The sequence below is a fragment of the Lepidochelys kempii genome, chromosome 6 (genome assembly GCF_965140285.1).
Source record: "Lepidochelys kempii isolate rLepKem1 chromosome 6, rLepKem1.hap1, whole genome shotgun sequence".
In the NCBI taxonomy this organism is placed as follows: Eukaryota; Metazoa; Chordata; order Testudines; family Cheloniidae; genus Lepidochelys; species Lepidochelys kempii.
Window position 1 is genome coordinate 51,660,933 of NC_136385.1, and position 18,769 is coordinate 51,679,701.

General features: G+C 41.2%; 1 protein-coding gene across 4 annotated transcripts; it reads right to left on the minus strand.

The window, feature by feature from the left end:
- Window positions 1-2,056: 2,056 nt before the first annotated feature.
- On the minus strand, window positions 2,057-17,061 carry LOC140913850 (actin, aortic smooth muscle). 4 transcript variants are annotated; one of them, XM_073350661.2, is made up of 8 exons: window positions 16,933-17,061; window positions 14,795-14,923; window positions 13,152-13,262; window positions 9,063-9,147; window positions 7,004-7,165; window positions 6,122-6,313; window positions 4,412-4,593; window positions 2,057-2,261 (listed from the first exon to the last, which is right to left on the minus strand). In XM_073350661.2, exons 1-8 carry the CDS (start codon window positions 17,059-17,061, stop codon window positions 2,118-2,120), a joined length of 1,134 nt encoding a protein of 377 aa, XP_073206762.1. In that variant the 3' UTR covers window positions 2,057-2,117. The 4 variants fall into 4 exon arrangements, with proteins under 4 accessions (XP_073206762.1, XP_078709624.1, XP_078709623.1 ...); XM_078853498.1 differs by lacking the exon at window positions 14,795-14,923; XM_078853497.1 differs by lacking the exon at window positions 13,152-13,262.
- Window positions 17,062-18,769: the final 1,708 nt, after the last annotated feature.

Consider the following 18,769-nt stretch of genomic DNA (forward strand, 5'->3'; position numbering starts at 1 on the left):
TTTCAATTCATGGAGCAAAGGCAAACACCTAGCATTTTGCATTAATTACTAATCAGTCCCTCAAGAGTATTAGTCATCACCTTTTAATTTCTCGTCCAGATGCACAGAGGAGCTGGAAATGGCATGGACAAACACACAGCATGCAGATGGATGATCAACTGTCAACCAAAAATGCTGGTTCCGTTCAATGGGCAAACAGTTCACTGGCAGTACCCAAGAGGCTAGCTGAAAAACAAATGGAGCAGCAGCAGCACTTGATACGAACTGCTGAGCTTGACATCAATTAATCACTTCTTGCTTACCTGCTGTGGTCCAGGGCAATGTCTGTTATGTTGCCTCTGAAGGGAACAGGAATTATTTATATCATCCTCTATTTTTTCATACTTTAAAAATGTTGTCTTGAAATAAACCTTTGGTCATTTTACCTCAAAGAAAAAACCTGGCTTCTATAAAAGCTGGCCATTAAAAAAAGTACTCCTTCCCCAGAGCACAGGCCACATAAACAGGCTGTGAGCTGAGGAAGTATGCATTGAATCCATTTCCCTGGCCATAGAAAATCAACACACTACACAGTTGGTGTGTTTTTTCCCTCCTTGAAAGAGAGGAGCTATCTTTGCTGACAAGTCCTCTTTCTAGCTGTGAATGAAGGATTTAGGAAGTACCAGTGCAGAGTGCAGTGACATCAGTGAGAGAGAGATCATTGTCCAGTTGTTAGATCGCTCGACTGGGTGTCGAGAATCCTGGATTATATTCCAGACTCTGCCCTTGGAAGACCTTGTCCAATCACTCTTCCTCTCTGTGCCATGCTTTCTCAATCTAGGAACAGGTATAATACTTACCTAGCATACCTCATAGTGAGTGAACTCGGAAGGCCTGGTATTAAAGTCATGAAGTCAAAGGGAGGCTTTCCTAAGGAGTGCAGAATCAGGTCCATATGTCAAATAAGTTTGTTTGGCACTTGAAACATAGCAAGGAGGGTACAAACGCTGTCATCAGTTTCAAGCACAGTACATTACAGTACACTGAGCCATTTGGAAGTAAAGGCAAATTTTTTTTATAGAAATTGTGAAACTTTTGTTAGTTTAATTTTAAAATTGCTTATCTTGAATACTTAGTTGGAATTTAACAAAGCAATTTTCATGAGCTAATTAAATTAAAATAGACTGTTATGACTACTTATTATTATATGTTTATACTAATTGGTTACTATATAATTAATGTAAATCACTTTAGCATGGATAATTACACTTTTATTGATCCATTAAACCAGAAGAGTTTGATAACACATTTGAAAGGCTTGTTATTTACTTAGTATTAATTTATTTGGCATAAAAAGGACAGTGATAGCAAGTTAATTAAAATCAATTAACTGATTAAAAAAAAAGACATTTAAGCAGAACAATGTGTGACAGGTAAATTAATCTGGTACATGTAATTACAGCACCAAAGCACTACAGTTTGTTGACCCTTGTGGCTGATAGCATGGGTTCCTGCCAAACAATCATGGGAAGCAAAGGAAAAGATTATATGCAACTTCTGCACAAAGAACTTTGCACTTTAGGACCCATCTAAATTTGCTGTGTCTGCCACTTTCTCACTGTGGGGAAATTCATCCCTATACAGAGGGACAGCAAAAAAGCTATGCACCACATAATACTCAAATAAGGCTTATAGGGTGCATAGACTTTGTGATGGGTCTCTGCACAAGGGGAGAATTTCAATTTATATGAGGTTGGAGAAATCATTTAATTTTTGTGCAGTTCAGATTCTCCATCAGTAAAAGAGGGTAATACTACTGATCAGCACCACAGCAACTTTGTGAGGCTTAACTTGTGAATGTTTGTAAAATGCTCTGAGATTCATGAAGGAAAATTTCTACAGAATTGATTGTTTTATTGCTATAATTACTCTTGGAAGGCATCTGTCAACTGCATGTTAAATTACAGTGTCTTTTCCTCATTCAAAAACAAGACAAACAATATACTAATCAGCATGATAACCATTTATTGTGTTTTAATAAGCGATGGAAGGAAGCCTAAAGCATGTACTGCCCACAAGGGGGGATGTGGTGTAGAGAACCGCTGATACTTATCACTGATGGCATATCATGAGTGTACTCAAAAGCATTTGCGATGGACAATAGAAGGACCAGCTTCCTCATATTCATCTTTGCTGATCCACATTTGCTGGAAGGTAGACAGGGAAGCCAAGATCGAGCCCCCAATCCAGACGGAGTACTTACGTTCTGGTGGTGCGATCATCTAGAAGGGGAGAGAAGTGTAACATTTTACGAGCAGAGTAATGAGTAGCTCACACAATAACATCTCGTCTGTGCAAATTTACTAGGTCAAAGCCAGTTCTCCATTACAGCAGTGCAATACCATTGAAATAAAACATCCAACAGCTAAAAAGCCAGTCATCTCTTCAGCCTTGCAGCTGCAGTCAGAATTATTTCAATGTAACAATTTGGCTCCTGACTATATGGGCCAGATCCTGAGAGGAAGCCAATGGAGTGGCAGATACTCAGCACTATTCTGAATCAGACCTGAAGATGGTAATGAAAAACGGGCAAGGACCAAAACAGTCAGCTATCTGCAGATTGCCAGGGGGTTTTAGTAACTTGATCCACATTGAAGCCAAGAAAGTGCTCATCAGCTGTTTATTACATGTTATCTAGATGAAAAACAACCACTTGCTATGCACGTACCTGGGTGTCCCAGCTAAAATCCCTAGATGGCCTTTCCTTTAAGGTGTGTTGTAGTGCATTAACGTTCTTTGGATGCATGTGGGCCAATATACTTAACTAACTGACTTTCAAGTAAGTTGAGATTGCACGGAACCTCACAGGATTGGGCCCCATATACTTTTAGATTTTCAAAAATGATTGTGTTTGGGTGCCCAATTTGAGACACTTTAAAGGGGTCCTAGAGGGCAGGTGCTCAGCACTTTTGGAAAATCAGGCCCTAATAAGGTGTCTCCAGTTGGGCCCCCCCAAATCACTAGTAACTTTTGAAAATCTTGGCCCTAGTTGTTCATTAAGATTTAAATGAGATGCTTATTTAATTAGATTAAGGCTAAAGAGTTGTGCTGCTGCTTGTAATTATTCCTATTTCATGAGAAAGTTACCAGAAAAGTTTGATTTAATGAGTGTTTGATTTGGGCAGCATCTTGTAGGGGGTTTTGTTGCTGTTTAACAAACCCAGAGTTGGTCCCCAGAGCTTTAATATCTGAGAATAATTTTTGGCACCCTCACCCAAGTCAAAGTTAATTGTTCATCTCTTCTCAGTGTGATCTAGTAGACAAGGACCTGGACTTACTGCTTGACCTGGGTTCAATTCACAGCTCCGCCCCGAGCTGCTGTGTTACCATGGGCAAGTTTCTTCACTTCTGTGTGCCCCTATTTCCCCTCCCACCAGTTATCTGTCTTGTCTATTTAGATTGTACATTCTGTGGGGCACGTAGTGGAAAAGTCTGATGACAGCTGGCCTAGTGGCCTCATGGTTTCTGCCAATTCGGTCATCCCAGAGGGAGCTCAGACTGCAGCCTCAATCACCCCTCATGCTCCAATTGCTCCTCCAGAGATGGGTCACTACAAAGGAGTGGGTGGAGGGGTGGGGAACAGTGCAAGATAGAGGAACCTGGGCCTACCTATGCCATCAAGTCCTGACCCAGGGTCCTAGCGGTTTATTAAAGCGTCCAGCCCTGTTACTGAGCTACCTCAAATTATGTTTTCCCCTGGGTCATTTCCTTCTAGTCTGGAGTTCCTCAGTTGGAGGCACGGTCACTGGCTTAGCAGACTCTCTTTGGTCTCTTAGCATATGTCTACGCAGCAATTAGACACCCACAGCTGGCCCATGTCAGCTGACTTAGTCTCATCAGGCTTGTGCTAAGGGGCTGTTTAATTGTGGTGCAGACATTCAGGCTCGGGCTGCAGCCCGAGCTCTGGGAGCCTCCCACCTGATACGGCCCTAGACCCCAATCCTCCTTTGGTTTTTGCAGCTCCATCCTCTCCTGTTTCTCCTTCTACCTCTTTGGTTGTTTATTCAGTCTCTCTTTTGATGGGTTCTCTCTTCTCCTATTTCAATTTCCATTAGAGTCACAGAGGGCTCTGTTGTTGGCTCCCTCTTTACACTGTCTTTAGGAGACCTCATTCACTCACACAGTTTCAATTACCATTTTTATGCCAATATCTGACAAATCTGTCTCTGAATCCTGAGTGACATTGATAAAATAAGGAAGAAAGGTTAGATGACTTGCCCAAGGTCACAAAAATCCATGGCACAGCCAGGAACAGAATCAGCTGCAGTAGCTTCCAGTCTTCTGTTCTAAGCACTAAACACTTGTTCTCTTGTGGTCTGATTTCTTAACAAAAGAAACTCGAAAAAAAATCTGTATAAAGTGCTAGGATTACCTTAATCTTCATAGTACTTGGAGCCAAAGCTGTGATCTCTTTCTGCATGCGATCACCAATACCAGGGTACATTGTTGTTCCCCCAGAGAGCACATTATTAGCATAGAGATCCTTACGGATGTCAATATCACATTTCATAATGCTGTTATAAGTGGTTTCATGAACACCTGCAGATTCCATTCCTGTTTGAAAATAATATTTCAATACATTACATGTATATGTTTAGGAATCCATTTCACCTATTTCTTTACTACTGTCAACATGGAAGGATGACTCATACAGATCAGGGTCAATGGTCCCTAAACATACTGTATTTGCTGACATAGCTCCCTTAAGAAAATTCCAGGAACAAGCTATGAGATGCTGGGGGGTGGGTGGGGTGGGAAGATAAAGATAAGTGCAATTTTTTACCTTCCCTGTCAAATCCGGGTGGGAACAGGATTACAAATGGCAGACATAAAATAGACTTGAAAAGAAGAAAAATTCTCTCCTACTGTGTTCTAATGCTTGGGATTTAGATTGCCTCAAGTATAAATTGATGCCATCATTTAGCAAACAAAAAAAAGAGCAGTTTGAGCTGTTCCCACAATAGTCTGCTGTTCCTGCGGTCAAGTATATTGGTATTAGCAAGAAGTAAGACCCACTCTCAACTCCAGCTGGATAAAACGATTCTTATAAGCCAGTTTGAATAACTGGGTAACATGAAAACACAGTAAAGCCCACTTATGGTGGTGATATTTTTCCCCCAGAAGAGATACAAGGAGTTTCCCTGTGACAGAGTACAATTTACACAGAGTCATGCTTTCAAATAATTCAGAACTCTCATTCTGACACGGACTTGTGTGCCCAAGAACTGCTGGGCATCAGTGGTGGTTCTGCTACTGTGTATCCTCAAATCCCTTAATCTTTCCACATCCCAGTTTCCACAGAGGCCTGCTCCTGCTCCAGGACAGGGGCTCAGATACCGAGATGGGGGCTATACAGGTGCTTCAATGGACAGACTTGTTGATAGAAATCAGTGAGAGTTTTACCACTTCCAGGGAAGCAGGACTGAACTGACTATGGGCCAGTCCTGCTGTCATTACTCAGGCCTCGTTGCTGAAGTCAATGGGAGGAAGGCTTGAACTACCATACACTGAAGGTGGATTTTGACTCTGCAAAGGGTTGTAGATAAACTACTGGAAAATAATAATACATGGGTTTTATACTCTATAGCTTGCTGAGCTGAAGACTAGGGAACTGATTGTGGAGCAGAGGCAGCATCTGGATGAGAAATATTTTTTCTTACATTCTCAGATATTTATCTCACCTAGCACTAATGTACAGCTGTACTGATATCAATCCGTCTGAACTGGAAGCAGTATCTTCTCATGGTACTAAAGTACTGGCTGGTAGGCTTTGGTCTTAGTCTGGTGAACTGGTACAGGTGTTTGACACAAACATGAAAAATCACTGTCTTAGAACCCTGGTACTTTCTAGCCTGATAGGCAAATTAATATATAGCAAAACCACCAGATCTGTCTACATTTTCCAAAGAGTAACTTCCCCATATATCAGAGGGGCTGAGCAAACCCAACTCCTGATGGAGTCAATAGAAGCTACAGGTTCTCAGGACATAAAAGTATCTATATTTTAATGTTTCCCTTACAGTTAAACACAACATTATTTTCCAATTCAGCCACGCCCTTTGCAAACACCGCCCAGGCCCACCTATGAATGAAGGTTGGAAGAGAGTTTCTGGGCATCGGAATCTTTCATTCCCAATGGTGATGACTTGCCCATCAGGAAGTTCATAACTCTTCTCGAGAGAAGAGGAAGAAGCAGCTGTTGCCATTTCATTCTCAAAATCCAAAGCCACGTAGCAAAGCTTCTCCTTTATGTCCCGCACAATCTCACGCTCCGCTACAAACACCCAACAAAAAGAAGAAAGAAATGTTATTTTAAAAAAAGGATCACATTAATTATATCTTTTATCAGCATTCAATATGGCAGCCAGAAGACACTCTCGGGACAGATTCCATCACACGTGTGCGTGCGCGCAGGGATGCAGTATAGTCTAGTGGATTAATCACAGACTTGTGACATAGGGACTCTTGGGCTCTAGTTGTAATTCTGACATTGACCAATGTGTGGCCTCCAGGAAATTGCTTAACATTTCCATGCCCCAGTTTCCCCATCTGTAAAATCATGCTGATTGTGTCATACTTCCTTCTAGGGGTATTGTGCAGATGAATTCATGTTTGTGCCACCAAACCTCCAACAAACATCACTAGCCAGAACACAATAGTAAAAATATTGCCATATACTAGTTCCCCTTGGGAGCAAAATGGCTGTGACAATACATGGACAAAAAAAACAAAACAGCTTATTTATGTTGTACATTTCCTGCTCAGCCTGCAAAGCACCAGCATCCTGGACCTTAGAGATGGAAGAAGCCCACTAGCTCACACTGTCTATGTCTCTGGCCTATCGAGGGTTGTACCTTGCAATGCAGCTTTGGTGTAGCAAATCACATACACACTTGAAGTCCAATATGACACCAAAAAGAGTTAGTGTGCCCATGTAAGTTGCATATGGAAGGCATCTTATTACCAGTGGTGACGAAAGAATAGCCTCTTTCTGTGAGAATTTTCATGAGATAATCGGTGAGGTCTCTCCCTGCCAGGTCCAGCCTCATGATGGCATGGGGCAAAGCATAACCCTCATAGATGGGTACATTGTGTGTGACACCATCCCCAGAGTCCAGAACGATTCCTGGGAAAGAAAAGGAAAAGCTTGGCATTCTCAGCCAACATAGAACCCACAACTTCTGCACATTCTAAGAGAAAGCTGAAACAATAATAAAAGGACTTTGTTAGGAGATGTTCATATGATAACCCCTTTTGTCTTCATTATAAGTGGAGCTCTGCTTGTGTGTGGTGGAAATTGTTAGCATACACAAAGAAGCAACTGCCTTTGGCAAAAGCATGAAGCATTCTGCAATTGTACTGTATTGTTCTCTCTCAACTGATGCGAATGATAATGATCTTACATTTATACAGAGCTCTTCATCTCAAAAGACTCAGAGCACTACATGGACTAAAAATGATGTAAAATTGCACACAGAGATCATCTCATCGACAATTAAAATACAGCCTCCTCAGGGCTGAACACAGCAACTGTTTAACAGTGCATTGCATTGCACTGTGTAGTGTTGCTGCACTTTAGGGCAGGAAGTGAAGAACATCTTTTCCATTGAAAAGTGGATGAAAGTTTCCAATATTAAATACACACAGAATGGAGTCTTTTAAAGGAATCAACAATTTGCCACAAAGGTTGATTCCCACAAACGGGTGATCTCTTTTCACAAACTAGACACGGGGTGGGCAAACTTTTTGGCCCAAGGGCCACATCTGGGAATAGAAATTGTATGGCGGGCCATAAATGCTCACAACATTGGGGTTGGCGTGCAGGAGGGGGTGAGGGCTCTGGTTTGAGTATGGGCTTCGGGGTGGAGCCAGAAATGAGTTCGGGGTGTGGGAGGGGGCTCCAGGCTGGGGATTAGGGTGCGGGGTCTGGGATGGGGCTGGGGATGAGTAGTTTGGGGTGCAGGAGGGTGCTGGGACAGGGGGTTGGGGCGTGGGGAGGGTCTCAGAGTGCAGGCTCTGGACAGCGCTTACCTCAAGCAGCTCCCAGAAGCTGCAGCATGTCCCTTCCCCGGCTCCTATGTGGAGGCATGGCCAGGTGGTTCTGCACTCTGCTCTGTCTGTAGGCACTGCCCCTGCAGCTCCCATTGGCTGTGGTTCCCAGCCAATGGGAGCTGTGGGGTCAGTGCTTGGGGTGGGGACAACATGCAGAGCAGAGCCCCCTGGCTGTCCCTAGGCATAGGAGCTGGAGGGGGGCCAGGTCGCTGCTTCCCCAGCTGGAGGGCCAGAGCAGAGCAAGCCCCAGACCCCATTTCCCAGTAGGAGCTCGAGTGCCGAATTTACATGGCTGGTGGGCCGGATCCTGCCCACAGGCTGTAGTTTACGCACCCCTGAACTAGACTGAGGCACCAGGTTGTAAAGCCAGATGGTATTTTCAATTTTTTTCAAAATGTACCAAGGCCTCAGTGTTCCTGAAATATAATTTATGGCCTTAATACTTGATCAGGTATTAAATGGTTGTCATGAGGGATCTCTCTGCTAATGCTAATTATCTCTTCACAGCAGACTCTGAGTTAGATAATTGACAAGTATAATGTTTAAACAGGATATTTTCTTATAATGATTCAATAGTATTCTTTTGTCAGGAACATGTTTAATGGTAAAGATAACATGGAAATAAATAAAGTGGGGATTTGGAACATGAGTTGGTTAAGTGTTTGCTTCTTTTATCTGATGTGCAGTTAAGTGGAGTCTCAAACTATATCGTCTTTCTCTAATATAAACATAGGTTATATGCTCCTCAGAGAAATTCTCCGATACATGAACAGGTAAAGGGCTAGTACTTTTGGAACAGAAAGAGAAGAGTTCTATTCTTGTAATGGCCAGGGCCATGATATGCTTGTACAGTATAGGGCAAGCATGCAGTTCCTAGATGGCTATAGCTTCTTGACAGAACATATATAGTGTGTCTATATCAGCATACATGAGAGAGACAGACAGTAAGACTGACACCCACAGAAACTCACCAGTGGTTCGACCAGATGCATATAGAGATAGAACTGCCTGAATTGCTACATACATAGCAGGTACATTGAATGTCTCAAACATGATCTGCAATTAAGAGTTTAGGAATCTTTAGGCTATACAATCAGGAGCATTTGAAGAGACAATAAGTCTTCCCTTAACTTATAGATCACTTGCTAGTGCAGATTTATACCCAGATAACTCATCTCCCCAACAACCTACTAAAATTAATTTCATCCATTCACTGCTGTGTAAACAAAATTCTGTGTCAACCCAAAGGAAAAAAATAACCGTAACATGTATATTTTATCCCTTTAAAATATATTCAGATTATAAATAGGATTTAGAACACAATGTAATTAATACGTGTTTGAACTTAAAAGTTAATTATTGTTGTGTCAAGCATTTTCAGCTGGAAAGAAATATTATTTAATGATGTACTTTTCCCAGTAATATTACTCTTCACATAAATAAGATACATCTTGTAGGTAAAGTTCACCCACTAGTCTAAAACAAAAAGGAAAATAAATTACATACATTTTATATTGTTTCTCTTGCATTTTAATGTTACTTTTGTATTTAAAAGTCTGGGTTTGGGATTTTGTTTTTTTTTTTTAACCATTAAACCCTATGCATCCGCCCTCATCCTGGTGTCAAAGCACCATTAAAAATATCACAAATTTCCTTTGTTTTCCACACTTGTTTCTCAAGAACTTGCAATAGCAAAGAGTTATAAACAATATACACTTCTATGGCCCACTTCCTCTGATGATTTTAAAGCTTTATTAAGCTGCACATCATTCCAGTGAAGTGGGTGTTGTTATATACAATTTATAGATAGGGAAACTAAGGCAAAGAATGGGGAACTAACTTTCCCAAACTCACAAATGTAATTGTAGCCATGTTGGTCCCAGGATATTAAAGAAACAAGGTGGGTGAGGTAATATCTTTTAGTGGACAACTTCTGTTGGTGAGAGAGACAAGCTCTGTGGATCTCGAAAGCTTGTCTTTCTCACCAACAGATGTTGGTCCATTAAAAGATATTACCTCACCCACCTTCTCTCTCCAAACTGACAAAAGAAGTTAGGGGCATAATGGGAATGGAACCCAGGAGTCCCGACTCCTAGTCCCTGCTCTAATCACTAAACAAGAATGACTCACTGTCTACCTCCCCACTCTGATAAAACCTTCCCAGCTGCCACCACTTCCCCTGAGGTATTAGACCCCGAGGCCCCCAAGACAAATGATACCATTTCTTCAAACACTGGCAAAGAATGTCCCTAAAGCAATGCACTCACCATCCCTTTCCTACAAACTGAGAGCACCTCCTCCTTTATTAGCTACACTTGCAGTGTTCTTGAGTTCTCTCCTGATCCAGTTTTACCGGGGGGGTGGGGGGGGCAGCACACTGTACTTGCTTAGGGTTTGATCCAAAGTTCAATTAAATCAACTGAGTCTTCCAACTGATCTCACTAGGATTTGGCTTAGGTCCATATTGGGCCATATTCAGTGTGGCAGGCACACGGAGATGTAAACTACACTTCCATCTCTGTGGTAACCTAGCCCCTTGCCCTGGAGGAGGATTAGAGGGAAACACAGGTGAAGTTCTTCTATAAGTACCTATAGCAGACATACCCATTGCTATAGTATCAGAGAACCTTCTATGTTCCAGGGCAGATCTTCAAAGGCATAAATGACACTTAGGTACCTAATGTGCCATTTGCATCTTAGAAACTATGCGTCTATGTACATACCACAGGTTCTCCCTCAGGTTTGCACCAGGTGGAGCAGCTTTAGTTTCCAACTGGCCTTGCTAGGATCTCTGCTAGTGAAGGCTGTTTGGGGCAAGCACTGATAACATGGGTGCATCCCTTTCCCAGTCAGTGCTTCCCATGCTCCTGAGAGCAATTTGTCCCCCCTAGTGGAGGGAATGATATGGCCACTTTCCATCATTACAACTTCCCTCCCGAACCTGTACCTACACCAGTGGGAGCCAATGAAGACAGATGGGTTAAATTTAGACTCTTGATTTCATATGTTAGCATCTCTGCAAAGAGACTATGGTTTAAGAAAAAGATTTGTTCCTTTCAGTGACAAACTATATTTTAATTACTGGCATTTCATTTCCAATTAATGACTTAATGTAATAAGTGATAATCTTTTTTTTTTTAAATTGAATTTATTATCACTGCATAATGGCAGACACACACTACCAGGCATGTCTTGCTGTGAAAGCAACAATTGTCTGGTTGTTGAAAGCAGCTATCTTGATCATGTTCTTTGCAATACCTCTTTCTTTGTATTACCTCCCAGTAAGGGGCTCTCTCAGTTCTTATTGCTTAATTAACTCATTTACATTGTCATTACACACATAAGGGTCATATTAAATGTATACCAAAAATGTGCATGAAGGGAAATGCAAATCCATGTCAATTTTTTCTTGGTACTGAGCGTGTATATATCTATATTTGTGTTTAGTACTGGTGACTCCGCACTCCAATTTTTGAGGGAAGCAGTATGGCCTTCTGGATGGAGTGGTGCTCTAGAAGACACAGACCCCTGAGTTCTAGATCAGGCTCTGATGCCAATCTGCTAGATGGCCTGGGGGCATGTCGTACAACAGAAAAATTTTCAGAAGTGCTATCTAAGTTTGGATGCCTTTAGACCTATTAAATCCCCAAACTGGCAGGGAGAATCCCATTTTTGAACACTCTGTCCCTGGTTCCTGAAATGCTGTTTCAGCTGATACCACTGCAGAGCTGCGGGCAAGATACCCTAGGCTGTGTGTCAATGCTTAGAGCCTAGTCCCCAACACCCACATTTACCATATGGCTGGAGTAATGCCTCACCCAATATGTAGGGTATCGCTCCAGCCACATGGCAGTGGGCAGACAGGCTGGGAATCATGCAGGGGGCTGGATTAGAGGGAGTAGAGGGAGAATTTGAAGCGAGAGCTAGAGAAAAAGTAGAGAAAATCATGGTTTGATGTGGAGCCAAGGAATGGATTTGGTTGGAAGGGAATTAATGCAAATAACATATTGCATATTCAAATATTAATATAACTCATTACATCATGTGGATGTGTGTGTGATGACTGCCGTCTTGGCCAACACCGGGGATTGAACTGGAGACCTCCAGCAGAGTTAAAGGTTTAAGTCCCTACAGCCCCAGCTACAGAGTCTGGCTCTTTAACTCCAGTTGTAGCAGACTCACATCATCTGTGGAGATGGGGAAACACAAATCATGCACTAAGCAGTGAATTACATATTTCCTCTGGATGGAGAAAGCTCAACCTGAGTGTATAAGGCCTAAAGCAATTTGAATCCTAGGCAAGTCCCCACTTACATGACAGCTGCATCTTCTCTGATACATTGGGGTTTGACCTGACAACCCGCAGAGGAGAAGCAAGGAGTCTCTACAGCTGGAGCTAAAGAGCCAAACTCTATAGAGGGATCAATAACAAACTCACATCCTCTGTGATTTGGACGCAGAATGACACATAACACACCAACCAGCTGATTACACAAATTCTCCAGATGTCCAGTCCTACATCCTTAACAAGTACATGCTTCAGTTTCTACGTGCCCAAAACCAGACACTTAAAGGCCTGAGTTTCAGAAGTGCTGAGCACTCACAACTCCTGCTGAAGGCAACGAGAGGTTCGACATCCCAGCCCTACTGAATATCAGACCACAGTTGTCCAGAGCCAGGCATCTAAAATGAGAGACTATTGTGAGAATGTGGGGCCTAACCTCCTTACCTCACATTCCCCAGGAGAAAAATGGGACAATGCAACAAACCACCCCTGTGAGGGAAGATTACTTAGGGTTTGTAAGGCACTTGAGAAATATGAATCACTTCCAAACGTAATAACTAAACATTTTCTTCTTATCCACAGAAGAGGAACAGCATAGGCAGCAGAAAAACAAGCTTTTCCACATGTCCCAACCAATGGCCATTGATCCTACCATGGAGGCACTCCCTACAGGAAGAAGGGGGGAGTAGCATATCTAGGACCGTTTAACTTTTGGCTCCTATGCTGAAACAACCTGTGCAGCACAGCATTAACACAACAATATCCAAATTGTTACCTGAGTCATTTTTTCCCTGTTAGCCTTAGGATTTAAGGGGGCCTCAGTCAGCAGCACAGGATGCTCTTCTGGGGCAACACGAAGTTCATTATAGAAAGAATGATGCCAAATCTAAAATGAAAAGACAGTTTAGGGCAACATTTTGCTGACTGCTTCCTTTCTTGGTGGGTCAAAACTGTGTTGAAAGAGGCATTTCTCATTTCAAATACAGTTTCAATGAATTTTAAATATACTTGCACAAAAACATATGCAGGACAGGACAAATTTTGCTGTTGTTTTTAGCTGAAATCAATGGGTTTGCAGGAGTATAACAGAGTAGATCTGGGGCCAAATTCTATACCATAGAATCTTTTTACTTGGGATACCACAGATAGGCAGCCTATCATCCTTATTAAGTGGCTGTGCCCATTAAAATCCAGATGCAGTAGCTGACCTAAGAATTGGACAGGTATATGAGGGAAGGAATTCTTCATTCCAGACTGCAAAGCTGCTCCATGGCTTCTATGGTAGCCAAAGTGTCCCCATCCATGGGGATCAAGAGTCCTAGCTCATGTAGGCTTTATAAATGAAGTCCAATGATTTCCACCATCTTTGAAAATCAGACGACTAAACCTGGACCTGAACTCAGAATTGAATTGTCATTAATTCTACAGTAACTGGAGTTTATTTGCCACATAATCCGTAAAGCACTTTGAGATCCCTCATGGTGGACAGTGCTATCTATATTTAGCAATGCAAGCTTTGACAGTCCTTCAAGGCTTTGGTGACCCTTGTCTCTCCAATGTGTTCTCCAGCAGCACAGCTCAATATCTGTGCCCACTTTAGGACCTTCCTTTAATGGATACTCCATGGAAGAGTTATAAAGCCCATTAGATAAATACCAGGAAAATCTTACTTGATAGGAAATAAAGAAGCATTATCACCTCGGGATATTTATGGCTAAACTGGAGTCCTCAACAGAAAAACGTTCTATAGGGAATAAACCTGTGCTCAGAGGCCAGAGTGGGATTTAAGAACAATTTCCATCTTTTCTGCTCTAATATTTGGAATTCCCCAATACATTTTGCCTACATCATCCGCAGCACTGAGAGAGCAACATATAAATACAAGGCAAAGACATCCTTTCATGTTTTCTTGCCTGTGAGGCCAGGAGAAAGGATTGGTCCTTTCTGTTTTCTATTTTTGTGTTTCTAGGTTAAGGAAGAATGTTTTAAGGTTTCTTCATTGGGATTCTGGGGATCCCAATCTAAAACTTTTACTTTGACCAAATTCCAATAGATGTAAAAAAGCAGCTTTGCCTAAGTTAGGACTTCAAAACTGGTCCCAGCACTCTGTAAATGCAGCAGATAAAGTCAGTGTATTTCTAGATCACACTATCAAAGCTGAGGAATAATTTTATATGCATAATAATTTGGAAAAATTAAAAAGCCTCAGCAACCTATGACCGCCTTATTATTGCCAAGACAAGACCAATCACCACCTTGACTGTTCCACTAATGTATTGTACAACCTTCCCCATAAGTTCTTTGTGTCTGTTCTTTTATGGAGGCAGGGATTGTGCCTTCTTTCTGCCACACATTGTGGGTGCTACCCAAACAAATTAATAATGACTCAGACAAAATGAAATGAAGAAAAACACTCACCTTTTCCATGTCATCCCAGTTAGTGATGATCCCATGCTCAATGGGGTACTTCAGTGTCAGGATACCTCTTTTACTCTGGGCTTCATCCCCAACGTAACTGTCTTTTTGACCCATTCCTACCATAACACCCTGGAACATGTAGTTGTCAAAAAATTAGTGTTGTATTGTGTATTTTAAAGGGACACATCTTGAGAAAAAAATCACATTTTTGTCTGAAAATGTTGTACCTACTCTAGTTATCATCCTTAGTTATTGCGAAAAGCTATAACTGAAAAGTTAGAGAGGAAAGAATATTTCTCTATTTTCCACTTTTTCTTGCATTTGGCAGTGCTTTGTGTAAAGTCAGTTTCATCATTACCCCTTTTTCTCTCTTGTTGAAAAGGCCCTTATCCACACACCAAGAGAGATGAAAAACATTTATACAACATATTTAAAAGGAAGTTTTTAAAAATACTTTCAGACATATTATTTACATGGGGCTGTATCCAACCCTGGATAGTCTTTTTACATTTGTCTTGATTGTAATAGCCACTGTATCTTGTTTGCCTAAGGTAATGTGAACAGCATATTTGGGACAATATTATTCAACTGCCATCAAAATCTATTCCATGTGTAGCTGGATATTCATTAATTTCATGATTTAGGAGATGTAGTCATTGAGCTGCATGCATTTGTGTAACTTAAAACTACATGCTAACTCTAATGATTAATAAAACTCAATGTGCAAGACAAATAGCTAAATAATATACCATGTTTTGTGCATACAGTATTGCAGGTTTTCAGTCATCATGTTTTACTTACAGCTACCAAGACACATTTTAGTTTTCAGGAATCTAACATCCTGACCTTGAATTCCATGCATTCTTTTACTGAAATAAGTAAACCACTTTTGACAAGTAGAAGAATATAGTCTACATTTTGTAGCAAGCACTCAATTTTGAAAATTATTAAATTGTTGAAAATACAGATATTTAATTAGGGATTGGTCCTGCTTTGAGCAGGGGGTTGGACTAGATGACCTCCTGAGGTCCCTTCCAACCCTGATATTCTATGATTCTATGATATTTTCTTTTAAAATATATAGAGAGGACATTTAAGCAGTTAAAAGAAGCTGCTAGCCACAAAATTACGCTTATCAGCCCTGCTCGGATTGATAAAGGGATGTTATTAAGGACTTTAATTGGAAACTTAATTGTCTCTACCAGTGCTTAATGTAATGATAAATGGATCTTATCTCTACTATAAATTTGGTTGCTAGTAGTATTTATGGTCTCCCAGCAATATATTTTTTTTTATGCTAATAGTCCTCTATCAGCTAAGGATCATTAGTCATTTACCCTCATAGAAGGTTCACTAGTCACCTAATCTAGGATTTAAGGTCCCAGGGTTCAGACAGTTTTATAATGGGAGGCAAAAAAAGGACTATCAATGTCATGTTAAATAACAATGGTAAATCGTGAGACTAGATGGATCTTTCGTTTACTGACTGGCAGGCAGTTTTATAAAGCTGAAAATATTTACAATGAAATTTTGAAGAGATCACTGCTACACCCACTCTTCATGATATTGAAGCACCAGTTCAGTTTCACTTGTGCACATGAATACCATTGAAAGGGCTATCAGAATTCTCCTGCAGATCAATAATTGACTTTACAGCCCAGCAATACCTTTTCCAGAGAACTGGCAAAAATATTCCAACAAGGGCAAGATAGCTTACTCCCATAAAACCATTCAACTCAAATCTTCAGTTTCTAAACGCACCAGTGTCCCATGGAAACATGTGAAAGTTTGGCCTCCCTTAGAACTGGATCATTGGAGAGGAGGGATCTCAGACAAATCTGAAAAACTTTGGTCTAACTTTTTAGAAAACTTTGATTAATTCCTAGTGGATGAAAACCAAGATATGTCTTTCCTTTTCCTTCCCTGCCCCCTTGCCTTCCTTTCATTTCCCATTCTGTAAATTCTTGTCTTTTTTTTTTTCTGTTCTCCCTGATTTTGAGGGGAAAAAACATGAATACAATAATTTTTTTACAAAAGAACTACAGGCTCAGACCGACATTATGCTTATATCATATCTAACACAGTTTTCAAGGGCGGTATAAGAGAAATAAAACCTTTGTCCTTTTGGAACAACTAACCTGGTGTCGAGGACGTCCAACGATCGATGGAAAAACAGCCCTTGGCGCATCATCCCCTGCAAATCCAGCTTTGCAAAGCCCAGAGCCATTATCACATACAAGAGCAGTGGTTTCATCTTCATCACACATTGTATCTCACAGTTCTAGGCTGTAGCAACAGCAACTTACTGCAGGTGGCTGGGGGCAGAAGCAGCTCTTGATCATTTAGAAATTACATTGCTGTAAAAGAGAGTCTTGAAAAATAATCCTAAACAGTGAAGACTACCCTAAGATCCCAATCTAGCAAAGCACTTAAGCATACGTTTAATTTTCAGCAAGAGTAGGTCCCATTGAAGCTAATGGAACTACTCATGCGTAAAGTTAAACATATATTGAAGAGGTTTGCTAGACCTTTTTCCCCACATCCAAAAGGCAAACCTTTATTTCACATGACCTCTAAAGCAAGAATCCAGAGACATCCTGGTGTTATTGAATGACCATTAGCCACATTCAGTCAAGGCAGAAATGTTCATCTCTCCCTGGCTATGCCAGGGCTGAATTAGCTATTCTAGATGATCCACTTTTCCTGGTACTTGGACAGTTAAGACTGAATTCATTTTTTTCATATTTTATATATATGATTTTTCCTCTCTGTTGATTTTCCTCTCTGTTGATTCAGTTAAGACTGAATTCATTTTTTTCATATTTTATATAAAAGATTTTTCCTCTCCGTTGATTTTTATATATATATATATATATAAATCAACAGAGAGGAAAAATCTTTTTCAAATTTTAGTACTTCAGATCAGCATGGCTCTATGGAAACCATAGAGGGGGGTTGTTTGTAACAGGTAATGACTGCATTCAAACAGATTACTCTGAGATGCTGTTTTGGGAGATTTTTTAGCACTAAATTGCAAGTGACAGTGTCAAAGTAACATGATCAATTGTACTAAACACCATTTATGTGGTCTACAAACATTTCGCAAATTCCCCTTCTCCCCCAGCGTGTAAGAGCCAATTTGAGAAATGAATGACTAAAAATAATCCTCCCACAAAGTCGCAGGAAAGCGTTTGCTGTGTGTTTTTAAATGGCAGCTGCTCTGTTATGTTAAGTGCTTGCTACAGGAACTATTCTATATTTGTAAATGGTGAATTCCTTATCAACGGGGCTATTCTAAGAAGTGGCGTGGGACATAACTGGCTCAACTAGCCAAAAACAATTTGACTCCAGCAGCTCGCCAACACATCGGGTGAAATCCTGGCCCCATTAAAATCGATGGCACAACCCCACTGATTTCACTGGATCCTCGATTTCATCTATAGACTTCTGTTTGGGAATCTCTCAAGTTTACTTTTCAGACCGGGCATTCCCCTCCATTTACCACAGGCAGAAATAGAGTAGAAAGAACATGCTTCTCCCTCCATGGCAACTCACAGAAGCCCTATACCTCCACTCAGGTTAGAGTAGTGAGATTCAAGGAATAACACTACCCTGGCTCTCTACTAACAGTCGGGCCAAAATAAATGCTGCTTAGAATGACTAACTCCCAAGCTACATCTGCACCCTCGCTGGCATGGTGGATCTTTGGCAGGCATGGACAGTGAAGCCAATGCCAGCATGACCTCTCGGGGAACCACGGTGCCATGGAGCAGCCCCTCTGTGGAGCAGAAGCATCCTTTCCCCAAGATTTCTGCAGTCCCAGGGGTTGGCTGGCCATGCACCAGGCCCTTTCCATGGCCCTCAAACCTGTCCACCAGAAGGGAACGTTTGTTTTAAAGTTTGAACTCCATAAGTTTCCTGGGCTCTCCATCCCTTCCTGCAATCAATACATTAATTAATAAATTGGAGGCCAAT

Bases quoted from the DNA above. Each gene is read 5' to 3' on its own strand.
- LOC140913850 (XM_073350661.2), bottom strand. From the start codon at position 17,061: ATGTGTGATGAAGATGAAACCACTGCTCTTGTATGTGATAATGGCTCT. The intron at 13,263-14,794 runs GTGAGTGTTTTT...TTTTCATTTTAG, and splicing joins ACTGGGATGACATGGAAAAG to ATTTGGCATCATTCTTTCTA. The intron at 4,594-6,121 runs GTGGGCCTGGGC...ATTTTCAAACAG, and splicing joins CTTCCAACCTTCATTCATAG to GAATGGAATCTGCAGGTGTT.